Source organism: Homarus americanus, unplaced genomic scaffold, assembly GCF_018991925.1.
Source record: "Homarus americanus isolate GMGI-L3 unplaced genomic scaffold, GMGI_Hamer_2.0 scaffold4060, whole genome shotgun sequence".
Taxonomy (NCBI): domain Eukaryota; kingdom Metazoa; phylum Arthropoda; class Malacostraca; order Decapoda; family Nephropidae; genus Homarus; species Homarus americanus.
This window is the reverse complement of record NW_024746161.1, coordinates 1,143,877-1,164,472: the sequence shown is the minus strand read 5'-3', so window position 1 is coordinate 1,164,472 and position 20,596 is coordinate 1,143,877. Positions and strand designations below refer to the sequence as shown.

General features: G+C 35.9%; 1 protein-coding gene across 1 annotated transcript in view; it reads right to left on the bottom strand.

The window, feature by feature from the left end:
* The window catches only part of LOC121878991 (mitochondrial carrier homolog 2-like), a 57,985-nt gene that overhangs the window by 9,916 nt on the left and 27,473 nt on the right, over positions 1 to 20,596 (bottom strand). The window contains exon 5 of the mRNA XM_042385442.1: positions 6,643 to 6,829. Coding sequence (XP_042241376.1) covers positions 6,643 to 6,829 — 187 coding nt within the window. The remainder of the gene's footprint in view (positions 1 to 6,642; positions 6,830 to 20,596) is intronic.

Below are 20,596 nucleotides of genomic sequence, written 5' to 3'. Positions count from 1 at the left end.
GAAAATTATGGCATCCCCATGTGCATTCAGCTGACTACATTAAAGGTAAGTGCTGAGTCACACTGTAACCATTCCTTATTATTTATTACTTTCACTGTACTGTATCCATTCCTCATTATTCATTACATTTTACTGTACTGTATTTCATTGTAGATTATTAAAAAAAAAAAAAAAAAAAAAAAAATTATCTATGTCGGATTCTAATGCACCTGGATTTGGGTCCCTAACCCCGTCAGAAGTAAACAACATAACATATGGGATTAATTGAAATGGAGTCAGCGCCCATCCCCAAACTCCACTTTTTGACGACACAACTATGTTGAGTAAAAATATTATCTTAACTCTTATGATGGCATGCACACACAATTAATAATTAAGAGAAATATCAATAATCTTAGGTTTTTAACACTTACATTAGTAGAAAAGATGGTTGGGCACACGGGATGGGGGTTGGTTCCAGGCAGAGGACAGATTATTGCCCTCACCTGTATCACTGGCAATTGTATCACTATCCACCACAGAGGCTTGCAGGGCCTCTTGTTAAACCTCAAAGTCCATATAAGTCCATATCCTCACTATAATTATCACTATCACTGACTTGGGCCGGTTGTGGTGGGTGGCGGTAAAGAACTGGTAATGTTTTGATGACTGCTTAACGAAACCTTACTCGCCTACATCAACATGGCGGATGGCGGAGGTTGGATCCAAAATGGCGCTGCTTTGCCAGCCGCCTCCGCGTAATGGGGTCACGACAAGGAATGTGAGCATGTTTGGTTCTGGCAAGGCACCGGCAACGTGAAACGCGAATGCGGACCGCTGAATGTGAGAGATTGAGTATATATATATATATATATATATATATATATATATATATATATATATATATATATATATATATATATATATATATATATATATATATATATATATATATATATATATATATATATATATATATATATATATATATATATATATATATATATATATATATATATATATATATATATATATATATATATATATATATATATATATATATATATATATATATATATATATATATATATATATATATATATATATATATATATATACATACACAGTGGGTATGCTATAACCTAACTGATCCTACTACTAATATTCCTATAACTAACAGGTTTTACCTATAAAATTGAGAATGCTATAAATCTAACTAACTCCTACAAACTAACATGATGAATACGGACTATTTTCGCCTGGCGCATGAATATTGTTGTACGCTGACCCACAACAAGAGCGCGGCAGGCCATCTTTGTTCATTGTGTAGCCAGTGCACCACTGTTATTGTTTGAATTTTTGCCTTGATGTGAAATTGCTATTTGTATAACTATTTTGTTATATAAGTATATATATATATATATATATATATATATATATATATATATATATATATATATATATATATATATATATATATATATATATATATATATATATATATATATATATATATATATATATATATATATAAAATATATATATATATATATATATATATATATATATATATACATACACAGTGGGGTATGCTATAACTAAACGATCCTACTACTAATATTCCTATAATCTAACGGTTTTACCTATAAAATTGAGAATGCTATAACTAACGCAACTCCTACAAATTAACGCGGATGAATACCGGACTATTTCGCCTGGCGATGAATATTGTTGTACCGCACCCACAACAAGAGCGCCAGGCGCCATCTTTGTCTCATTGTGTAGCCAGTGCACCACTGTTATTGTTGAAATTTCTGCATTGATGTGGAAATTGCTGCTATTTGTATAACTATTTTGTTATACAAGTTACAATTGTAACAATGAGTCGCCCAAAGCGTAGTGAGAAAGCTAATAACCCTTGAAACTAAGAAAGAAATTATAAAGAAACGTGAGAATGGAAGAAGATCATGTAAAACTTAGTGATGAATATGGGATGGCTAAATCCACTATATAAGCGATTTGAAGAATAAAGAGGAGTTAAAAACTGTGCAAGTGGCAAGGAATCTTGACTTAGCAAAGCAAAGTGTAATGTGATTGAAGAGATGGAAAATTTACTCTAGTGTGGATAAAGGAGAAAGTGTGCAGGTGGTAACATTAGTGAAGCTATAATTTGTGAGAAGGCCAACAATTGTTTGAGGACCTTAAAGCCAAGAATCCCAGTGGAAGTGATAGTGCTGTGCCAGTGTTTAGGGTACTCACGCTGAATAACACTAAGGTAAGATAAAAACGTATTTAAATATTTTCCACAGAATTTTTTCAGTGTTAGGTGGTTGTATTTGGGGGCCTGAACGGATTAATCCTATATCTAACTTAATGCTATAAACTAATCCAGGTTTTGGAACCACTACGTCATATATATTATATATCCCACTGTATATATATATATATATATATATATATATATATATATATATATATATATATATATATATATATATATATATATATATATATATATATATATATATATATATATATATATATACACACACACACACACACACACACACACAATAACAATAACACAGTAATACCCCGCTTAACACGGTTTCGCTTAGCGCGATTTCACGTATACGCGGTGCCTCGCCAGAGCCGAACTTTCACTTAACATGGGTTTTTTCCACGTATACGCGCAGAGTGTCCGGCTCGAGACGCTATTTTTAGATTCGCACCCGCCACCCGCCCTGCCTGCCTGCCTGTTTTAGCTCATAAAATTCATACAAATTACCCGACCAGAATATAATTTACATTGCTGGAATTCTTACAATATGTGATCATTTTGAATATAAACATCATAGATATTGCATTAGACATACAAATTTTAGATATAATGTTTACTCTGAGTAAATATGTTATTTTTTGTGCAAAATATATGACATTTGTATTCAAAATATTCCTGGTCTTACAAGGAATCCAGCAATGTCAATTATATTATCCTAACTTTAGTTTGAGGTATTATTCATTACTAAAAGGGTAAATATTCTGGTTTTCCCACACATCTGGTAGGGAGGGTTGGTGGGGGTGGGAGGGACCGACCGACCATCTGTTACGGTGTGAAGAATATTTTTTTTTTTTTATTAACTGAAGATATTTGTTTTAGCTCATAAAATTCATACAAATTACCCGGTCAGAATATAATTTACATTTGCTGGAATTCTTACAATTTGATGATCATTTTGAATATAAACATCATAGATTTTGCACTAGACATACAAATTTTAGATGTAATGTTTACTCTGAGTAAATATGTTATCTTTTGTGCAAAATATATGACATTTATATTCAAAATATTCCTGGTCCTACAAGGAATCCAGCAATGTCAATTATATTATCCTAACTTTAATCTGAGGTATTATTTAATACTAAATGTTAAAATTTAGTTTTTTCACCCAGACTAGAGAGAAATACAAATCAAGGTGTATATATACAGAGGAGGGTGAGACCAGGTCCACAATGGTCAGGTATTAGGTAATGACCCTACTAATCTTTAAATAGCACACAACGGTTGGTGGTCAGGTGACCCGGCCTTCTCACCTGGTTACAAATCTTCTTAATTACAAAATTGTCCAGCTTGTACATGCCGTTACTCAAATTCATGTTGAATGCTTCGGTATGATTAATAAGACTAGATTCTATGATGTTCCTACTATCAATTGAATTACAAGGTAATATTGAGGAGGCATTATCCCAACACGTAACAATGCTTGTTATCCTCAAAATGAACAAAACAGAGCATTGATTCCTGGCCTGTCCTAACACTGTATTGGAAGTTTAAGGAATTTAGTTGCAAGATCTTTTACCTGTCTGGCTTGGTAAAACATTACATTCCTTAAAGGAACTTATAAATGCAACCAATTGTGTTGTTGGGGGAGTTCTTGATTAACATTTGTTTAACAGTGCATAAGTTTTTAAATGCCACATTGACGTTCCAGGTTTTTAGTTGTAAAGGAATTTGAGAGAAATTTTTGTGAAATGGTAATATTAAGATATTCTTATGGTCATGGGTGGGCTTGGGATCAGTTCTATAAAAAGATTTCTTAGTAATGTTCAAGCATTTGTCTATGAAAGATCTAGGGTATTTAAGATTTGAGCCAATATTATAGATATATTTATATTCCTCATCAATGAATTCCGGGCTCCAAATTCTCAAAGCACGTAAAAACATTGTTGAAAATACTGATTGTTTGACTCTATTATGGTGGGCAGAATAATAATGAATGTATGAACACACATTAGTTGGTTTTCTATAAATACTGAACTTAAAAGTGTTACCTATTCTGTGTATCAGACAGTCTAGGAATGGCAATTTACAGTCTTGCTCTAATTCTACAGTGAATTTGATCGAGGGGGCTAAGTTGTGGCAGGAAAGCTTTTAGGTCCTCCTTACATGGCCAGAGACATAATACATCATCAACATATCTAAACCAGACTGCTGAAGGTGGTAAAATATTACTTAATAGTTTCTTTTCAAAGAATTCCATATAGAGGTTGCTTAATACAGGTGAGAGTGGATTACCCATTGCCATACCAAATTTTTGAGCATAATATTCTCCAATGAATTATGTCAAAAATTTATCTTTATCCACGCCATTGTGGGATTCATGATATATATATATATATATATATATATATATTAGGTCTCGTTAACGAACTCAATCCGTTCCAGAAGGTCGTTCGTTAACCGAAAAGTTCGTTAACCGAAACCATTGTTTCAATGGGTTTTTGGGTAATTGGTTCCAGCTCACCGAAAATTTCCTAAATTCAACAAAAATGGCAGAAAGTTCACTTACTTTGAGGTGTGTATGTAGAAGGCTCCTGGATGATGATGATGATGAAGGGATTTAGAATGGGGGTGGAGGAGAAGGAAGAAGAGAAGGCATTGGGGTGGAAGAGAAGTCACCCCATGGTGCCATTTCACCCATAAAATTTTAGCTCTCTGGTTTAATTCAAGATTATTTTCTTTAAATCAACGCTGCACTGCATTATATATTGTCAATATATAAAATATATTTCAAAATGACCAATAATTTGCTTGGAAACACAGAAAAAAAGCGTTTAGTTGAAGAGAGTCTCAAGCAAGATGTTACCTCCAGTGAAAACAAAGAGAGACTGACGCCTGTTTGCTGTATTAAGAGGCTGGATGCCGCGCATTAAACTTGTCATTTTACCTTCAATTTTGTTCAATAATTGTTAAAATGACTAAAAAATTTAATATTAAACTTTAAAATTATTGAATAGTATAAACTTCTTGATATTTACAAAAATAGTAAGGAATTTAAGCCCTAGAACCGATTAATGTATTGGCGGACTGATACTAAAGCTGGCTGCCCGGTCAGTGCAAGCGAAAACATGTTGAGGTCGGTTCGTAAGAAGTTCGTTAAGCGAATTTTTTTTCGTTAACCGAATTGAAGATCCTTATGGAAGGCAGTTCGTTAATCGAAATTACGTTAACCGAGGTGTTCGTTAAACGAGGGGTCACTGTATATATATATATATATATATATATATATATATATATATATATATATATATATATATATATATATATATATATATATATATATATATATATATATATATATATATATATATATATATATATATATATATATATATATATTATATAGCTAGACCCCGACTTACGACGGGGTTAAGGACCCAAATCCAGGTCGTAAGTCCGACATCGATAAAAATTTTTATTTATTTATTTTTTTTTAATAAAAAATCTACAATGAAATACAGTACAGTAAAAGTAATAAATAATGAGGAATGGATACAGTGTGACAACACTTACCTTTAATGTATTCAGCTGAATGCACATGGGGTCCCCATAATTTTCTAATTATACATGGAGACTACATTAACTGGAAATGTTTCGGTTTATATATATATATAAATAAATTACCCCCCAAAAAACTTGTGGTTTTCAGAGCTTTTCGGTTTTCGGAATTTCGGATAAAGGGTTGTCAACCTGTATTTAAAATATTATGGCATTGAATGTTACAGAGCACTGTATTTCAAAGAAATTCTTTGTTTAGTCCTGTACATATACAGTACAGTATGCAAATATAATATACAGTAGTGAATGCACATAAAGCGAGGGACTACTGTACAGTAAACGTATGCCATAGCACTAACACTGTCATAAAGAGGTCCAGCAAGCCTGGGCTAGATTTATGCTGATGTAAGTTGTATTGGTACCAGTAATAGTGCATTTTATGCATTATTTTGCCTTTTTTAACCTCGGCTTCGATGGTTCAAAATTTTTGCTAAAAGGGAACCGGTCTGGTCCCAAGCTTCCCAGATTAGCAACGTCCAACTTGTACTTATATTAAGACAGATTCTAATTCTCAATGGCTCTCTATCCATAGTTCTATCACCATGCTGTTCTTACTCCATTATCTTATTTTCATTTCTTTACCTATTACAAAGTCATCACTTATTAACAAGCACATAGTTCATTGTACCAAATTAGTAAACTGCAGAGTAATTATAATGCAATTGCATTGGATAACATACCTTAGTCTTCTTAGCTAACAAGAAGAGATATTACCTGCAATAGTGTATTCAATAATAGAATTCTCAATCATATTAAAGACTCACATTCATTGATGCCGACACATATTGCTTAAGATCCCTATCCTCCACAAGATAGTTATTGATCACATGAGCAAGGGTTTTGCCCAGCCACAATGCTGCCAAATCACACAGGAGGCGTGGGATCAATCCGCAGAAGAAGCCCTTTATCCCTTGTTCACGATAGATGATGCCTACAGCAGTAGTCACACCCCTTTAATAGAGAAAAAAAGATCAGTAAAAACTATAAACACCTTAAGTTTCTGAAACTTAATCTACAGGTATTGGCTACACACAAGGGTGTTTGCATGAGAAAAATTCTGTAGCCAATGGAGCAAAAGTCAGTCCATGAACATGAGAAAGGTTAATTCCTTTAACCACAATACTGGAGACAGTTCTAGTGATGTGATGAAATAAGAGCAATTATAAAGAATGAAGAAGGCAGCTATGAATCCTTCTAAGGCAGTGGTTCCCAAACAGGGAGTCGTGAGGTTGGTTTAGGGAAGGAGTGAAGCCATCTGCCAAAATTTGCTATTTTTTGCTCAAAAAGAATATAATGAAGAAACTCTTTCAGGAGTAACTCTCTCTCCGTTTGAATCTTCCACACAACCGTGCAAAACCAAAGTATAGAAGTCACCCTTATCCATTTTCTATCATTTCATCTCTCTTTCCTTACGCATCTTGTACATATCATGGATACCATACTGACTCTCACACTACTCGTATCTTTCACAACACTACCAGCCACCGATCCTCCCTCATCTTCAGTTACGGTATGTTAAGATTTATCTCAAACTCTGTGTTTTAGTCTGGATTTCTTCTCTTTTAATGATTTTTTAATTAATTTTGCTTATAACTATGGTGTGATGTGCAATAACCACTCCACAAAAACGTTTATTATGGTTTCATATTTAATCAGCCCTTTAGTTAAGTGTGTGACTGTGCAGTGTGTTGTATGACTGTATGGTGTGTGGCTGTGGTGTGGTGTGTGACTGCGTGGTATGTGTATGAGGCTGTATGATTGTTGGTGTGTGACTGTGTAGTAACCATAGTGACTGTAGTCACTGTATGGTGCAATATCTGACTGTGTTGTTATTTGCACTTTGCAGAAATGTCTGTAGCGAAGAAAAGGAAGTATACTGAAGAGTATATCAAGTTTGGCTTCACCGTTACTGAGAAACACGGGATTCACCTCCCTCAGCGTGTTGTATGCCATGCAGTCCTCAGCAATGACGCCTTACGACCTGGTCATCTGGAACGTCATTTGAATACAAACCACAATGCACTGAAAGACAAGCCAAAGGAGTGTTTCACAGTCAAACTTCAAGAGTAAAAATGTATGAAGCTGGACACCACAGGAGCTTTTCATCAGGAGACATTCAAAGCGGTGGAAGCATCTTACGAGCTGTCACTACTTATTGCCAGAGCAAAGAAGGCTCACTCTATTGGGGAGACTCTTGTAAAACCATGCTTGTTGAGTGATGCAAATATTGTGGTTGGAGACAAAAGCCAGAAAGTTATCTAAAATTTGCCTGTCTAATAACACAGTGAAGCGTCGCATTGACGAACTTGCAGGTGACATAAGAGAAGAAGTTTTGGACAAAATAAAAGCGTCCCGCTTTTTTGCAATACAGTGCGATGAAACGACCAATGTTGCCCACTGCTGCCAATTGCTTGTTTATAAGGGGGTGGGGGTTGAGGACTTCGCAAAAAACAAAAGAAGGCGTCATGTTAAAAAGTTTGGGAACCACTGTTCTAAGGAGTATTATCTGGGATAACAGCCAGCAGTAAACCCTTTGGGAGTAATAGTCAAGGACAATGGTCCAAGTTAAACACTTACTGTACCTACTAAAAAATCTCTTCAGAAAAAACTCACTTCTTAACACAAGAATAACTAAATCAGATGGATGAATAGGATTTTGTATACTGTATTTTGAAATTTCCCTCCTTTTTTCATGTAAATAAGACACTCCATGCATGATGTCTACTTGATGACGCCATGTTAGAGCTCCAACTTTGCAAAACTTTTCAACAACTGACCGACCCTGAACACTAAGCAATGGAATACTTCCCAGTCAGTGACCATTTCATATAACCCAACCTAACATAACCTCTAACAAACTAATACAGTGATCCCTCGGTTAACGAATTACCTTCCATAAGAATCTTCAATTCGGTTAACGAACAAAAATTTGGTTAACAAAATTTTTACGAAATCATGTCAACACGTTTTCGCTTGCTCACCAGCTGGAATATTAGTCCGCCAATACAGTAATCGGTTCTAGGGCTTAAATTCGTTCCCATTTGAGTAAATATCAAGAAGGTTGTACTATTCAATAATTTTCCAAGTTATATATTAAATTTGTTAGTCATTTTAACACTTATTTAACATAATTGCAGTACAGGAAACTAGTTTTTGGTGAGCCATTCAGCCACTTGACTCACCCAGCAAGGCGTCAGTTTGTATCTCTGGTCAGTGGAGGTAACATCTTGCTTGTGGCTCTCTTGAACATAAACTATTTTTACATTTTTACAGTACAATTATTGGTCATTCTGAAATTTATTTTACATATTGACAATACAGTATATAGTGCAGTGTTGATTTAAAGAAAATAATCTTGAATTACAACTAGTGAACTAAAAATTTTATGGGTTAAATGACGACATGAAGCATGGGGTGACTTCTCTTCCACCCCCACTTCCTTCTCTTCTCCCTTCTCCTCCACCCCCACTTCTAATCCATCATCATCATCATCAACCAGGAGCCTTCTACATACATACCTCAAAGTAAGTGTACAGTCGGCCCTTAACATATGCGGGGGTTACGTAACAGATACCCGTGGATGTTAAAAATCCGCCCAATGTCCTTATTTACCGTATATACCTGTGTGTAGTTCGAGTTCTTAAGACCATATTATTTGGCAAAAAATTGGGGGTCGACCTCTAAACGGGTAATAGTTTCGTGAGGTTGAAAAATATATACCAGTAACTACCAGTAAACAATGGAAACGATGCACCAACGCACCACCAGCTGTGAGTGTCGGTACAGTTGCCAGGGCAGATCTCTTGCGTCATCATAGCAAGCCCAAAGTAGCCAAATGCATGGTATGGTAGCACAGGACGATGTAAAACATAAAGTATTCATTTATTAAAGTGTATTTATAGATACTGTACATAAATTTTTTTTCATTACATTTGAAACATCAATCTTTGTTAATTAAATTTGAAACAAAAGAAAACTACGATACCGTATTTTCATTAAAATATTACATCACAAGTATATTTTACCTTAACTGTGACTGAATGAATATATTCTCGGAAATAAATATGGAAAAGTAATATTTTTGCTAGAATGACGTACATATTACAGTGGAAAGTGGGATAAAATCATGACGAAAACAATGACTTTCGCTTTCTTTCGTTATTCAAAAGATTTTACCGTAATTTTTCGAATGGTTTTCAGTTAAAAAACTGTTGTACTCGTACTGTATTACAATAATATTCTATCCTATCATTAGCCTTATAATCCCACAACTGAAAACCATTCGAAAAGCGATTACGGTAACATCTTTTGAACGAAGGAAAGAGAAAGTCATTGCTTTCGTCACAATTTTATCCCACTTTCAACTGTAATACATCATTTCAGCAAAAAATATTACATTTCCATGTTCTCAGAAATAAATGGTAGTTTTGTTGAAACGTAATGTACAGTATTTAATATTTAAATGCAAAAATAGCTCTAAAAACAATTAATACACCCGTAATGTACTGGCTGGCATCTCCACCCGTCCCTGCTCCCGCCAGTCACCTCCTTCCCGCTCTATCCCTCCGCCTCCTCCACATCGGCACTACTGTTGTATTACAATAATATTCTATCCTAATTCACTTGAATAAATACCGTATATCACGGCCTATAAGGCGGCGGGGTGCATAAGACGCCCCCCCCCAAATTTCCATTTAAAAAGTAGCTTTTGAGCTCTATTTGCTGTATAAGACCAGTACCCCAAATGTGACACTTACCCACTGACTCAGTAGTCCTTTACCAACCATCCTTGATTTTTTAAAATAAGGCCAATTCACTTCAAGTAATGTCATCAAATTATACCCGCTGGTGTAGTGTAAACACTAGTGACGTCACTGAAGCGTGTTGGGAGTGTTCCCTCGTCTCGGTGGTGTGACTATTTATACAACATGTGGTTCAACAGCAACCACCGTATTCTAATTGTGGTGTTTCATTAGGATTTGAGTGAAAAAGGTTACCAGTATGTACTTACTACATACATTTATTACACAAATATATATATATATATATATATATATATATATATATATATATATATATATATATATATATATATATATATATATATATATATATATATATATATATATATATATATATATATATATACTGAATATACATATATATATATATATATATATATACTGAATATACTATGTACAAAAAATGAATGTTCAATGAATTATTTATGGTGCATTAGGGTACTGGTCACTTCTGATGGGCTATAAATAGCCTTCTTTATCTCCCCTCCATCTCACCCTGAGCCAGACTGAAGGGTCTTGGTAAATAACATGTTTGCTTATTTTCCATTTACTTTAAATAGATTTACCGAATTATTTGTTTTATTTATTTATTTATAATATACTGTAATATATTAAACACACTGTAATTATTTTCTTTAATTTATAAACTGTTTTGCGACAAAGGAATGTTCTCCAGTAGTGTTTCATTAGGATTTGAGTGAAAAAATATTACGTACTTACACAATTGTTCCTCTTACTTTGACAACACAACATACATACAGTATATTATTTCTCAGTTTTGATCTTTTTTTTTTAATTTTTGTATTTATTTATAGTTAGTTACTTAAAATAAGGCCAATTCACTTCAAGTAGTGGCATCAAATATTACCAGCTGGTGTAGTGTAAACACTAGTGACGTCACTTGAGCGTCTGTAATTAACCGTCGATAGTTTCAAGAATTAATGCACTCAGAGGGTCATTTACTGAATATTCTTTGTAAAAAAATAAAATTTAAATCAATTATTTATAGGAGATAAATATTATTATGAGTAAATATACCGATACCGGTATGCATTACTGACCACCTCCACGGCTCCTCACTGGCAAATGGGGGGGGGGGCGTGGGGAGGGGTGTGTGATGATAGCTGTGTTTATTATAGGGGTATAAATCTCTTTTACGGTATGTTAGACAGGTTTATAATACATTTTTATTATTTTAATATACCGGTAATCTTAATTTGAATCCAGCTTGCCAAACGTAAGTTTCAGTATAAAATAATTAGTGGTAAGACCTTGTGAGTGGCTTACGATGTTTTCATCACCACTCTTGACACACTAAACCACAATATTTAAGAGGTAAGAATTTTAAACTTGGTGGTTTAGACGACCCCCTAACTTTGGGCAGATTTTTTTAATGTTCAAATTTCGTCTTATAGGCCGTGATATACGGTACTACGATACCATATTTCTGAATATTTTCATTAAAATCCATCAATCATTTTCCTTGTCATCGTCTTCAACACCAAACAGCTCCTCCCAGTCTTCTCCTTGAACAGGGCTAGAGGGTACGTGTTTTTCGAAACATTTTCAGTTAAAAAAATGTTACATCACATGTATATTTTACCTAAACTGCACCCGAATGAATATATTCTCAGAAATAAATAATAGTTTTGCTGAAACGTGATGTATTTCAATGTAAAATAGGATAAAATACATGACGAAAACAAAAGACTTTACCTAACCTTCCGATGTTCAAGAGATGTTACTCGTTTTTATAATAGTTTTGGGTTAAAATACTGTTATATTACAATGATATTCTATTCATACTGTGCTTGATATAATGCATTCACGGAAATGCGATATTTTTGCTGAAATGACGTACCGTATATCACGGCCTATAAGACGAAATTTGAACATTAAAAAAATCTGCCCAAAGTTAGGGGGTCGTCTAAACCACCAAGTTTAAAATTCTTACCTCTTAAATATTGTGGTTTAGTGTGTCAAGAGTGGTGATGAAAACATCGTAAGCCACTCACAAGGTCTTACCACTAATTATTTTATACTGAAACTTACGTTTGGCAAGCTGGATTCAAATTAAGATTACCGGTATATTAAAATAATAAAAATGTATTATAAACCTGTCTAACATACCGTAAAAGAGATTTATACCCCTGTAATAAACACAGCTATCATCACACACCCCTCCCCACGCCCCCCCCATTTGCCAGTGAGGAGACAAGAAAGGAAAAGTGCATTAATTCTTGAAACTATCGACGGTTAATTACAGACGCTCAAGTGACGTCACTAGTGTTTACACTACACCAGCTGGTAATATTTGATGCCATTACTTGAAGTGAATTGGCCTTATTTTAAGTAACTAACTATAAATAAATACAAAAATTAAAAAAAAAGATCAAAACTGAGAAATAATATACTGTATGTATGTTGTGTTGTCAAAGTAAGAGGAACAATTGTGTAAGTACGTAATATTTTTTCACTCAAATCCTAATGAAACACTACTGGAGAACATTCCTTTGTCGCAAAACAGTTTATAAATTAAAGAAAATAATTACAGTGTGTTTAATATATTACAGTATATTATAAATAAATAAATAAAACAAATAATTCGGTAAATCTATTTAAAGTAAATGGAAAATAAGCAAACATGTTATTTACCAAGACCCTTCCGTCTGGCTCAGGGTGAGATGGAGGGGAGATAAAGAAGGCTATTTATAGCCCATCAGAAGTGACCAGTACCCTAATGCACCATAAATAATTCATTGAACATTCATTTTTTGTACATAGTATATTCAGTATATATATATATATATATATATATATATATATATATATATATATATATATATATATATATATATATATATATATATATATATATATATATATATATATATATATATATATATATATATATATATATATATATATATATATATATATATATATATATATATATATATATATATATATATATATTTGTGTAATAAATGTATGTAGTAAGTACATACTGGTAACCTTTTTCACTCAAATCCTAATGAAACACCACAATTAGAATACGGTGGTTGCTGTTGAACCACATGTTGTATAAATAGTCACACCACCGAGACGAGGGAACACTCCCACCACGCTTCAGTGACGTCACTAGTGTTTACACTACACCAGCGGGTATAATTTGATGACATTACTTGAAGTGAATTGGCCTTATTTTAAAAAATCAAGGATGGTTGGTAAAGGACTACTGAGTCAGTGGGTAAGTGTCACATTTGGGGTACTGGTCTTATACAGCAAATAGAGCTCAAAAGCTACTTTTTAAATGGAAATTTGGGGGGGGGCGTCTTATGCACCCCGCCGCCTTATAGGCCGTGATATACGGTATGTATTCTAGTGGAAAGTGGGATAAAATCGTGACAAAAACAATGACTTGCTTTCTTTCGTTCAAAAGATGTTACCGTAATCGCTTTTCGAATAATTTTCAGTTAAAAAAACTGTTGCATCACAAGTGAATTAGGATAGAATATTATTGTAATACAAAAGTTATTTAACTGAAAACCATTCGAAAAGCGATTACGGTAACATATTTTGAACGAAAGAAAGCGAAAGTCATTGCTTTCGTCACTTTCCACTGTAATACGTACGTTATTTCAGCAAAAATATTACATTTCCATATTCTCAGAAATAAATAGTAGTTTTGCTGAAACGTATTGTATTTCAATGTAAATTAGGATAAACTACATGAAAACAAAAGAATTTACCTAACCTTCCGATGTTCAAGATATGTAACTCGTTTTTTTAATAGTTTTCGGTTAAAATACTGTTATACTAGTGATATTCTATTCATACTGTGCTTGATATAATACATTCACGGAAATGTAATATTTTTGCAACTACAACGCTGATGTCAACACAAGCGTGGTTACAGCGAGACTGACTGAGTGAGGGAGAGCTATGTGTGTGTGTGTGTGTGTGTGTGTGTGTGTGAGGTTGCGGGAGCAGGCGGTGTCCTGTGTTCGGTGCCACGCGCGGGTTGAATGGCGCGCGATTTGAATGTATTGTACTTCAATTACTTCAATGTACTGTACAGAATATTCCTCCGGCGGGGCAATCCGCGTATTTGCAAATCCGTGTATGCTAAACCCGCGTATGTTAAGGGCCGACTGTACTTTACTGCATTTATTTTTACTTTGTATGTAGTTTTCGGTGAGCTGGAACCAATTACCCAAAATCCCATTGAAACAAAGGTTTCGGTTAACAAACGACCTTCTGAAATGAATTGTGTTCGTTAACCGAGGGACCACTGTATATATTAATACAGTACGGTATGCTATAACGAACGGATTCTACTACGAATATTCCTAGACGAATGGTTTTACCTATAAAATTGAGAATGCTATAACGAACGCAACTCCTACAACGAAAGCGGATGAATACGGGACTATTTCGTCTGGCGCATGAATATTGTTGTACCGCGGCTCACAACAAGAGCCATCTTTGTCTCATTGTGTAGCCAGTGCACCACTGAACTTGTTGAAATTTCGTCTTTTGATGTGGAAATTCGTCTTATTTGTATAACTATTTTTATACAATTGTACAATTGTAACAATGAATCGTCCAAAGCGAGTGAGAAAGCTAATAACCCTTGAAACTAAGAAAGAAATCATAAAGAAACGTGAGAATGGAACAAGCATTGCAAAACTTAGTGATGAGTATGGGATGGCTAAATCGACTATATGTACGATTTTGAAGAATAAAGAGGAGTTAAAACTGTGCAAGTGGCTAAGGGAATCTCTAGACTTAGGAAAGCAAGGTGTAATGTGATTGAAGAGATGGAAAATTTACTCTTAGTGTGGATAAAGGAGAAAAGAAATGGCAGGTGATAGCATTAGTGAAGCTATAATTTGTGAGAAGGCCAAACAATTGTTTGAGGACCTTAAAGCCAAGACTCCCAGTGCAAGTGATAGTGAGGTGCCAGTGTTTAGGGGTACCAAGGGGTGGTTTACTGGTTTCAGAAGAAGAAATAAGTTACACAGTGTTGTGAGACATGGTGAAGCTGCTAGTGCAGATAAGGAAGCAGCTAGGGAACACCATGACTTTTTTTTAAATGTGATTAAAGAGGGAGACTTTGTTTCTCAGCAGGTATTTAACTGTGACGAAACTGAACTTTGGAAAAAAAAATGCCTCGCCGTACATACATTACAAGGGAGGAAACTTCTGTCCCTGGCCATAAGCCGATGAAAGACAGGCTTGCCGCCCTCCTTTGTGCTAAAGCTTTGGGTGACTGCAAGATAAAACCACTCCTTGTGTACCATGCAGAAGACCCCAGAGCTTTCAAAAACATTAGGAAGAACCGCCTTGGTGTTATGTGGCGGTCAAACCCAAAGGATTGGGTGACCAGAAGTCTTTTCTCTGAGTGGGTGACTGAGGTGTTTGGACCCAGTGTTCGAGAATACCTCAGGGAGAATAATTTTCCATTGAAAGCTCTATTGGTGATGGACAATGCACCAGCCCACCTCCTAATTTGATGGTTGAATTGCCAGAGGAGTTCAACTTCATCACTGTGCACTTCTTGCCACCCAACACAACACCTCTCATCCAGCCCATGGATCAACAAGTAATTTCTAACTTTAAGAAGCTGTACACAAAGGCACTGTTTAGAAAATGTTTTGCATCCACTTCTTCCAGTGATGTTAGTTTGAAGGAATTTTGGAAGAGTCACTTCAATATAGCAGACGCTGTGTTTTTAATTGTGTCAGCCTGGAAAGAGGTTACTATGAGGTGTCTTTGTGCTGCTTGGAGGCCATTGTGGCCTGAATGTGTGCTTCAAAGAGACTTTGAAGAGTTAGAGGAAGAGGCTGTTGTACATGAAATTGTGTGTCTGGACAATTCCATGAGCCTGGAAGTGGATGATGATGATGTTGAGGAGTTGGTGGATGAGCACAGTAAGGAGCTGTCCACTGAGGAGCTGCTTGAGCTTCACAAAGAGGAAAACGAGACACTGAAATGGAGCTTAACTTATGAGGAGTCAGGGGAGGATGAGGACAAGGAAGAAAGCCGCATCATTCCAGCCAAAGATCTCAAGGATGTGTTCTGGTGCTGGAGCAAACTGTCTAAGCTTGTGGAGGATTATCATCCTGATATTGGTTCTGTGGAAAAGGGCATCAGTATTTCTAATGACACTGATGAACTACTTTTGGAAGGTCCAGAAATCAAGGTTGAAGCAGCCAACCCTGGATTACTTGTTTAAAAAAGTAGCAAAAGACCCTACAGACAAAGTGCCTGTAAGACAGTCACCAAAGAGGGCTAGGAAGGATGACTCCTCTCCTTCCACCTCTTCTCCATAATTCTCTCCTCCCCCCTCCCCCACTGCCTCCTGTCCTGCATGCTGAACAACACTAAGGTAAGATAAAGTACCGTATTTTTTACATTTTCCACAGAAAATTTTCAGTGTTAAGTGGTTGTATTTGGGGGCCTGGGACGGATTAATCCTATAACGAACGAATGCTATAACGAACGAGGTTCTAGAGCCAATTAGATTCGTTATAGTATACCACACTATACATAACAGACTAATAGATACTTCCATCTAGGGAAACTACCTGTTTCAACCTGGAAAATACTTGAACTACATGGGCAGATTCCGTACAAACTTCAAATCTGTACACCCACTAAAAAATTATTCGGCACCCGTGTCATATTGTATCACGCCGTAAGGGTGCCGAATAATTTTTTAGTGGGTGTACATTAACCCCTATGCCCCGGACTAGGGTGCCGCCGGCCGTACTCCCCACACGGGGTAAATCAAGAAAAATCAACCTTTCCAAAAATAATTTGTAACCTTTTTAAATGATAAAACAATAAAAAAAGTAAAAAAAAACCACTACTGTATATTGATCCTCTCGAAACTTCCCTGGGGCTGCAGTGGCGAGGGAGATAATGGGACAGCTTGTTTGGATAGCGAGCGCACGTGGTCACTTACGCACTTAACGACCATTTTCTACTTGCCTTTGTGTCCGGAATGGCCAATAATGCATATATTTACTGATCATAATACTTATTTCCTATAAATAATTCATTTAGAATTTATTTTATTTGCATTATTTTCCATAAAAAGTGCTCGGCGACACACACACAGTCTGTCGCCAGGCTGTCTTTGTGTTTGGGAGAGCAAGTAATGCATATAAATAATTATTGGAATAACTATTCCACAAATAAATTCATTTATAACAACCATAGCATTATTTTCCAGTAAAACTACACTACTTTTAGCAATATTACTTTGATATAAAATGGACAAATGACTCTCCACCAAATATTCATGCTGGAAACCGATAACCCGTGCTGGGCATTCAAACAATGGTGCAAAAAGGCGCGCTCTAGAATTCAATTGGGGCGCCCTAGATGAAAAATGTACGAATCAGCCAGAATTGTATAAAGGAACCTCTCAACTTGCACAATACCCTGTAATTTCTTTCTTGAAAATTTTTGTGGAAATAAAAATGCATAAATCAAACAATGTAAATAAGACAGTACCCAATATTACACATGTGAAAAACTACAGTACAGCAAACCCTCACTTTATGCGGTCAATTGAACCCACAGCGGTCCGCGTAAAGTGAGAAACGCGTAAAGTGAACAACATAACATATGGGATTAATTGAAATAGAGACCGGGCCGACCCCCAAACTCCACTTTTTCAGACACAATACCTACGTTGTAGTAAAAATAACTTCTTAATTTTATGATGGTATGCACACACAATTAATAATTAAGAGAAATATCAATAATATTAGGTTTTTTAACACTTACATTCGTAGAAAAGATGGCTGGGTACACGGGGATGGAGGGTTGGTTCCGAGGCAGAGGGCAGATTATTGGCCCTCACCTGTATCACTTGTATCAATTGTATCACTATCCACCACAGAGGCTTGCAGGGCCTCTTTGTCAAACCCCTCAAAGTCCATATCCTCACTATCATTATCACTGACTTGGGCCGGCTGTGGTGGGTGGCGGGTGAAGAACTCGGTAATGTTTTGATGACTGGGCGACCTTGTGCGCACCCTGCTCGCGCCACTCTCCGCGTAAAAGGGTACACACACCGCGGAAAGTGAGCATTCCGGTTTTGGCAGGGTACCGCATAAACGTGGAAACGTGTAAAGTGAAACCGCGTAAAGCGGGGGTTTACTGTATATACCTATACATATACCAGGAACTATAAAATAATCCAGGCCTTTGCTTGCATCACAAGCACGTTGATGGGAACATTTTCATTATTTTAGTGTTCGATCCATGTGCTTAACATTCATTCCATTTTCTAGAATCAAACTTAGGGAATACGAGGTCTTAAAAGACCTGATTAATGTTCCAGTCTTGGAACTCAACTTGATCTTCTCTGCATTGTTACAAATAGTCCATAAACTAGATTCACTAAGTTCAAGGGCACGCTTAATATCAGTTGTTCATTTACCCCTCTCATAATGTTTGAGCACATCCATCTTAATCTCAATGGTGATGGCCTTAAGCTTCTTAGCACTAATGGTACCAGGAGAACTTAAAAGATGCTTTGATGGCATGATGCAAAGGACAAAAAATTTGCAAAATAGAGTATACTTCAGAACAAAATACTGTATCTACACACCGAGGACTGCAAGGCGGGACGCTGCATACCCATGCCATGTATACAAGCATTTCTTGCACAGCAGAGGCAACGCAATACCACCCTTCTACCAGCCCAGTGATGTTTATTGATGGGTTCATTATTTCAAACATAAAGCCAAATGCAGTAATCTCCTCATTCGCCAGATTCCCTGGTTGCCAGAACTCTCGAACAGCCAGAATTGAAAGAGCCAGAAAAATTCAAGGAAAACTATCTCCATTCCTGGTACAGTGGTCCCTCGGTTAACGAGTGCCTCGGCCAACGAGATTTCGGTTTACGATTTACCTTCCATAAGATTCTTAACTTCGGTTAACGAGCAATCCCTCGATTAACGAGTTTTTTACGAGCCGACTTCAACATGTTTTCGCTTGCATTTGGCGGTCCACCAGCTGTAGTATTAGTCCGCCAATACAGTAATCGGTTTTAGGGCTTAAATTCCTTACTATTTTAGTAAATATCAAGAAGTTTCTACTATTCAATAATTTTAAAAGTTTAATATTAACTTTTTTAGTCATTTTAACAATTATTGAACATAATTGAAGGTAAAGAAACTAGTTTCTGGTGTGCCATCCAGCCTGTTAACACACCAGACAGGCGTTAGTCTCTCTCTGTTTTCAGTGGAGGTAACATCTTGCTTGAGACTCTCTTCAACTTAACTCTTTTTTTCTGTGTTTCCAAGCAAATTATTGGTCATTCTGAAATATATTTTACATATTGACAATATATAATGCAGTGCAGCGTTGATTTAAAGAAAATAATCTTGAATTACACCAAGAGAGCTAAAATTTTATGGGTGAAATGGTGCCATGGGGTGACTTCTCTTCCACCCCAATGCCTTCTCTTCTTCCTTCTCCTCCACCCCCATTCTAATTCCCATCATCATCATCCAGGAGCCTTCTACATACACACCTCAAAGTAAGTGAACTTTTCTACCTTTTTTGTTGAATTTAGGCAATTTTCGGTGAGCTGGAACCAATTACCCAAAAACCCATTGAAACAATGGTTTCGGTTAATGAGTTTTCGGTTAACGAGCAACCTGCTGGAACGGATTGTACTGAGGTTGGGACTCGAAAATACGTAATTTGACAAAATGTTGGTATGACTGAGGTAGGTCGTAAGTCGAGTAGGTCGTAAGTCGGGGAGGAGCTGTATATATATATATGTTGTAAATGCCTGCCTGCCTCTCCCTCCTCCTCCCTCCGCTTGGGCAAGCCGCGCGGTAAGGTTGCGCAGTGTGTCTCTTTGTTGCGTTATCACTGACGTCAT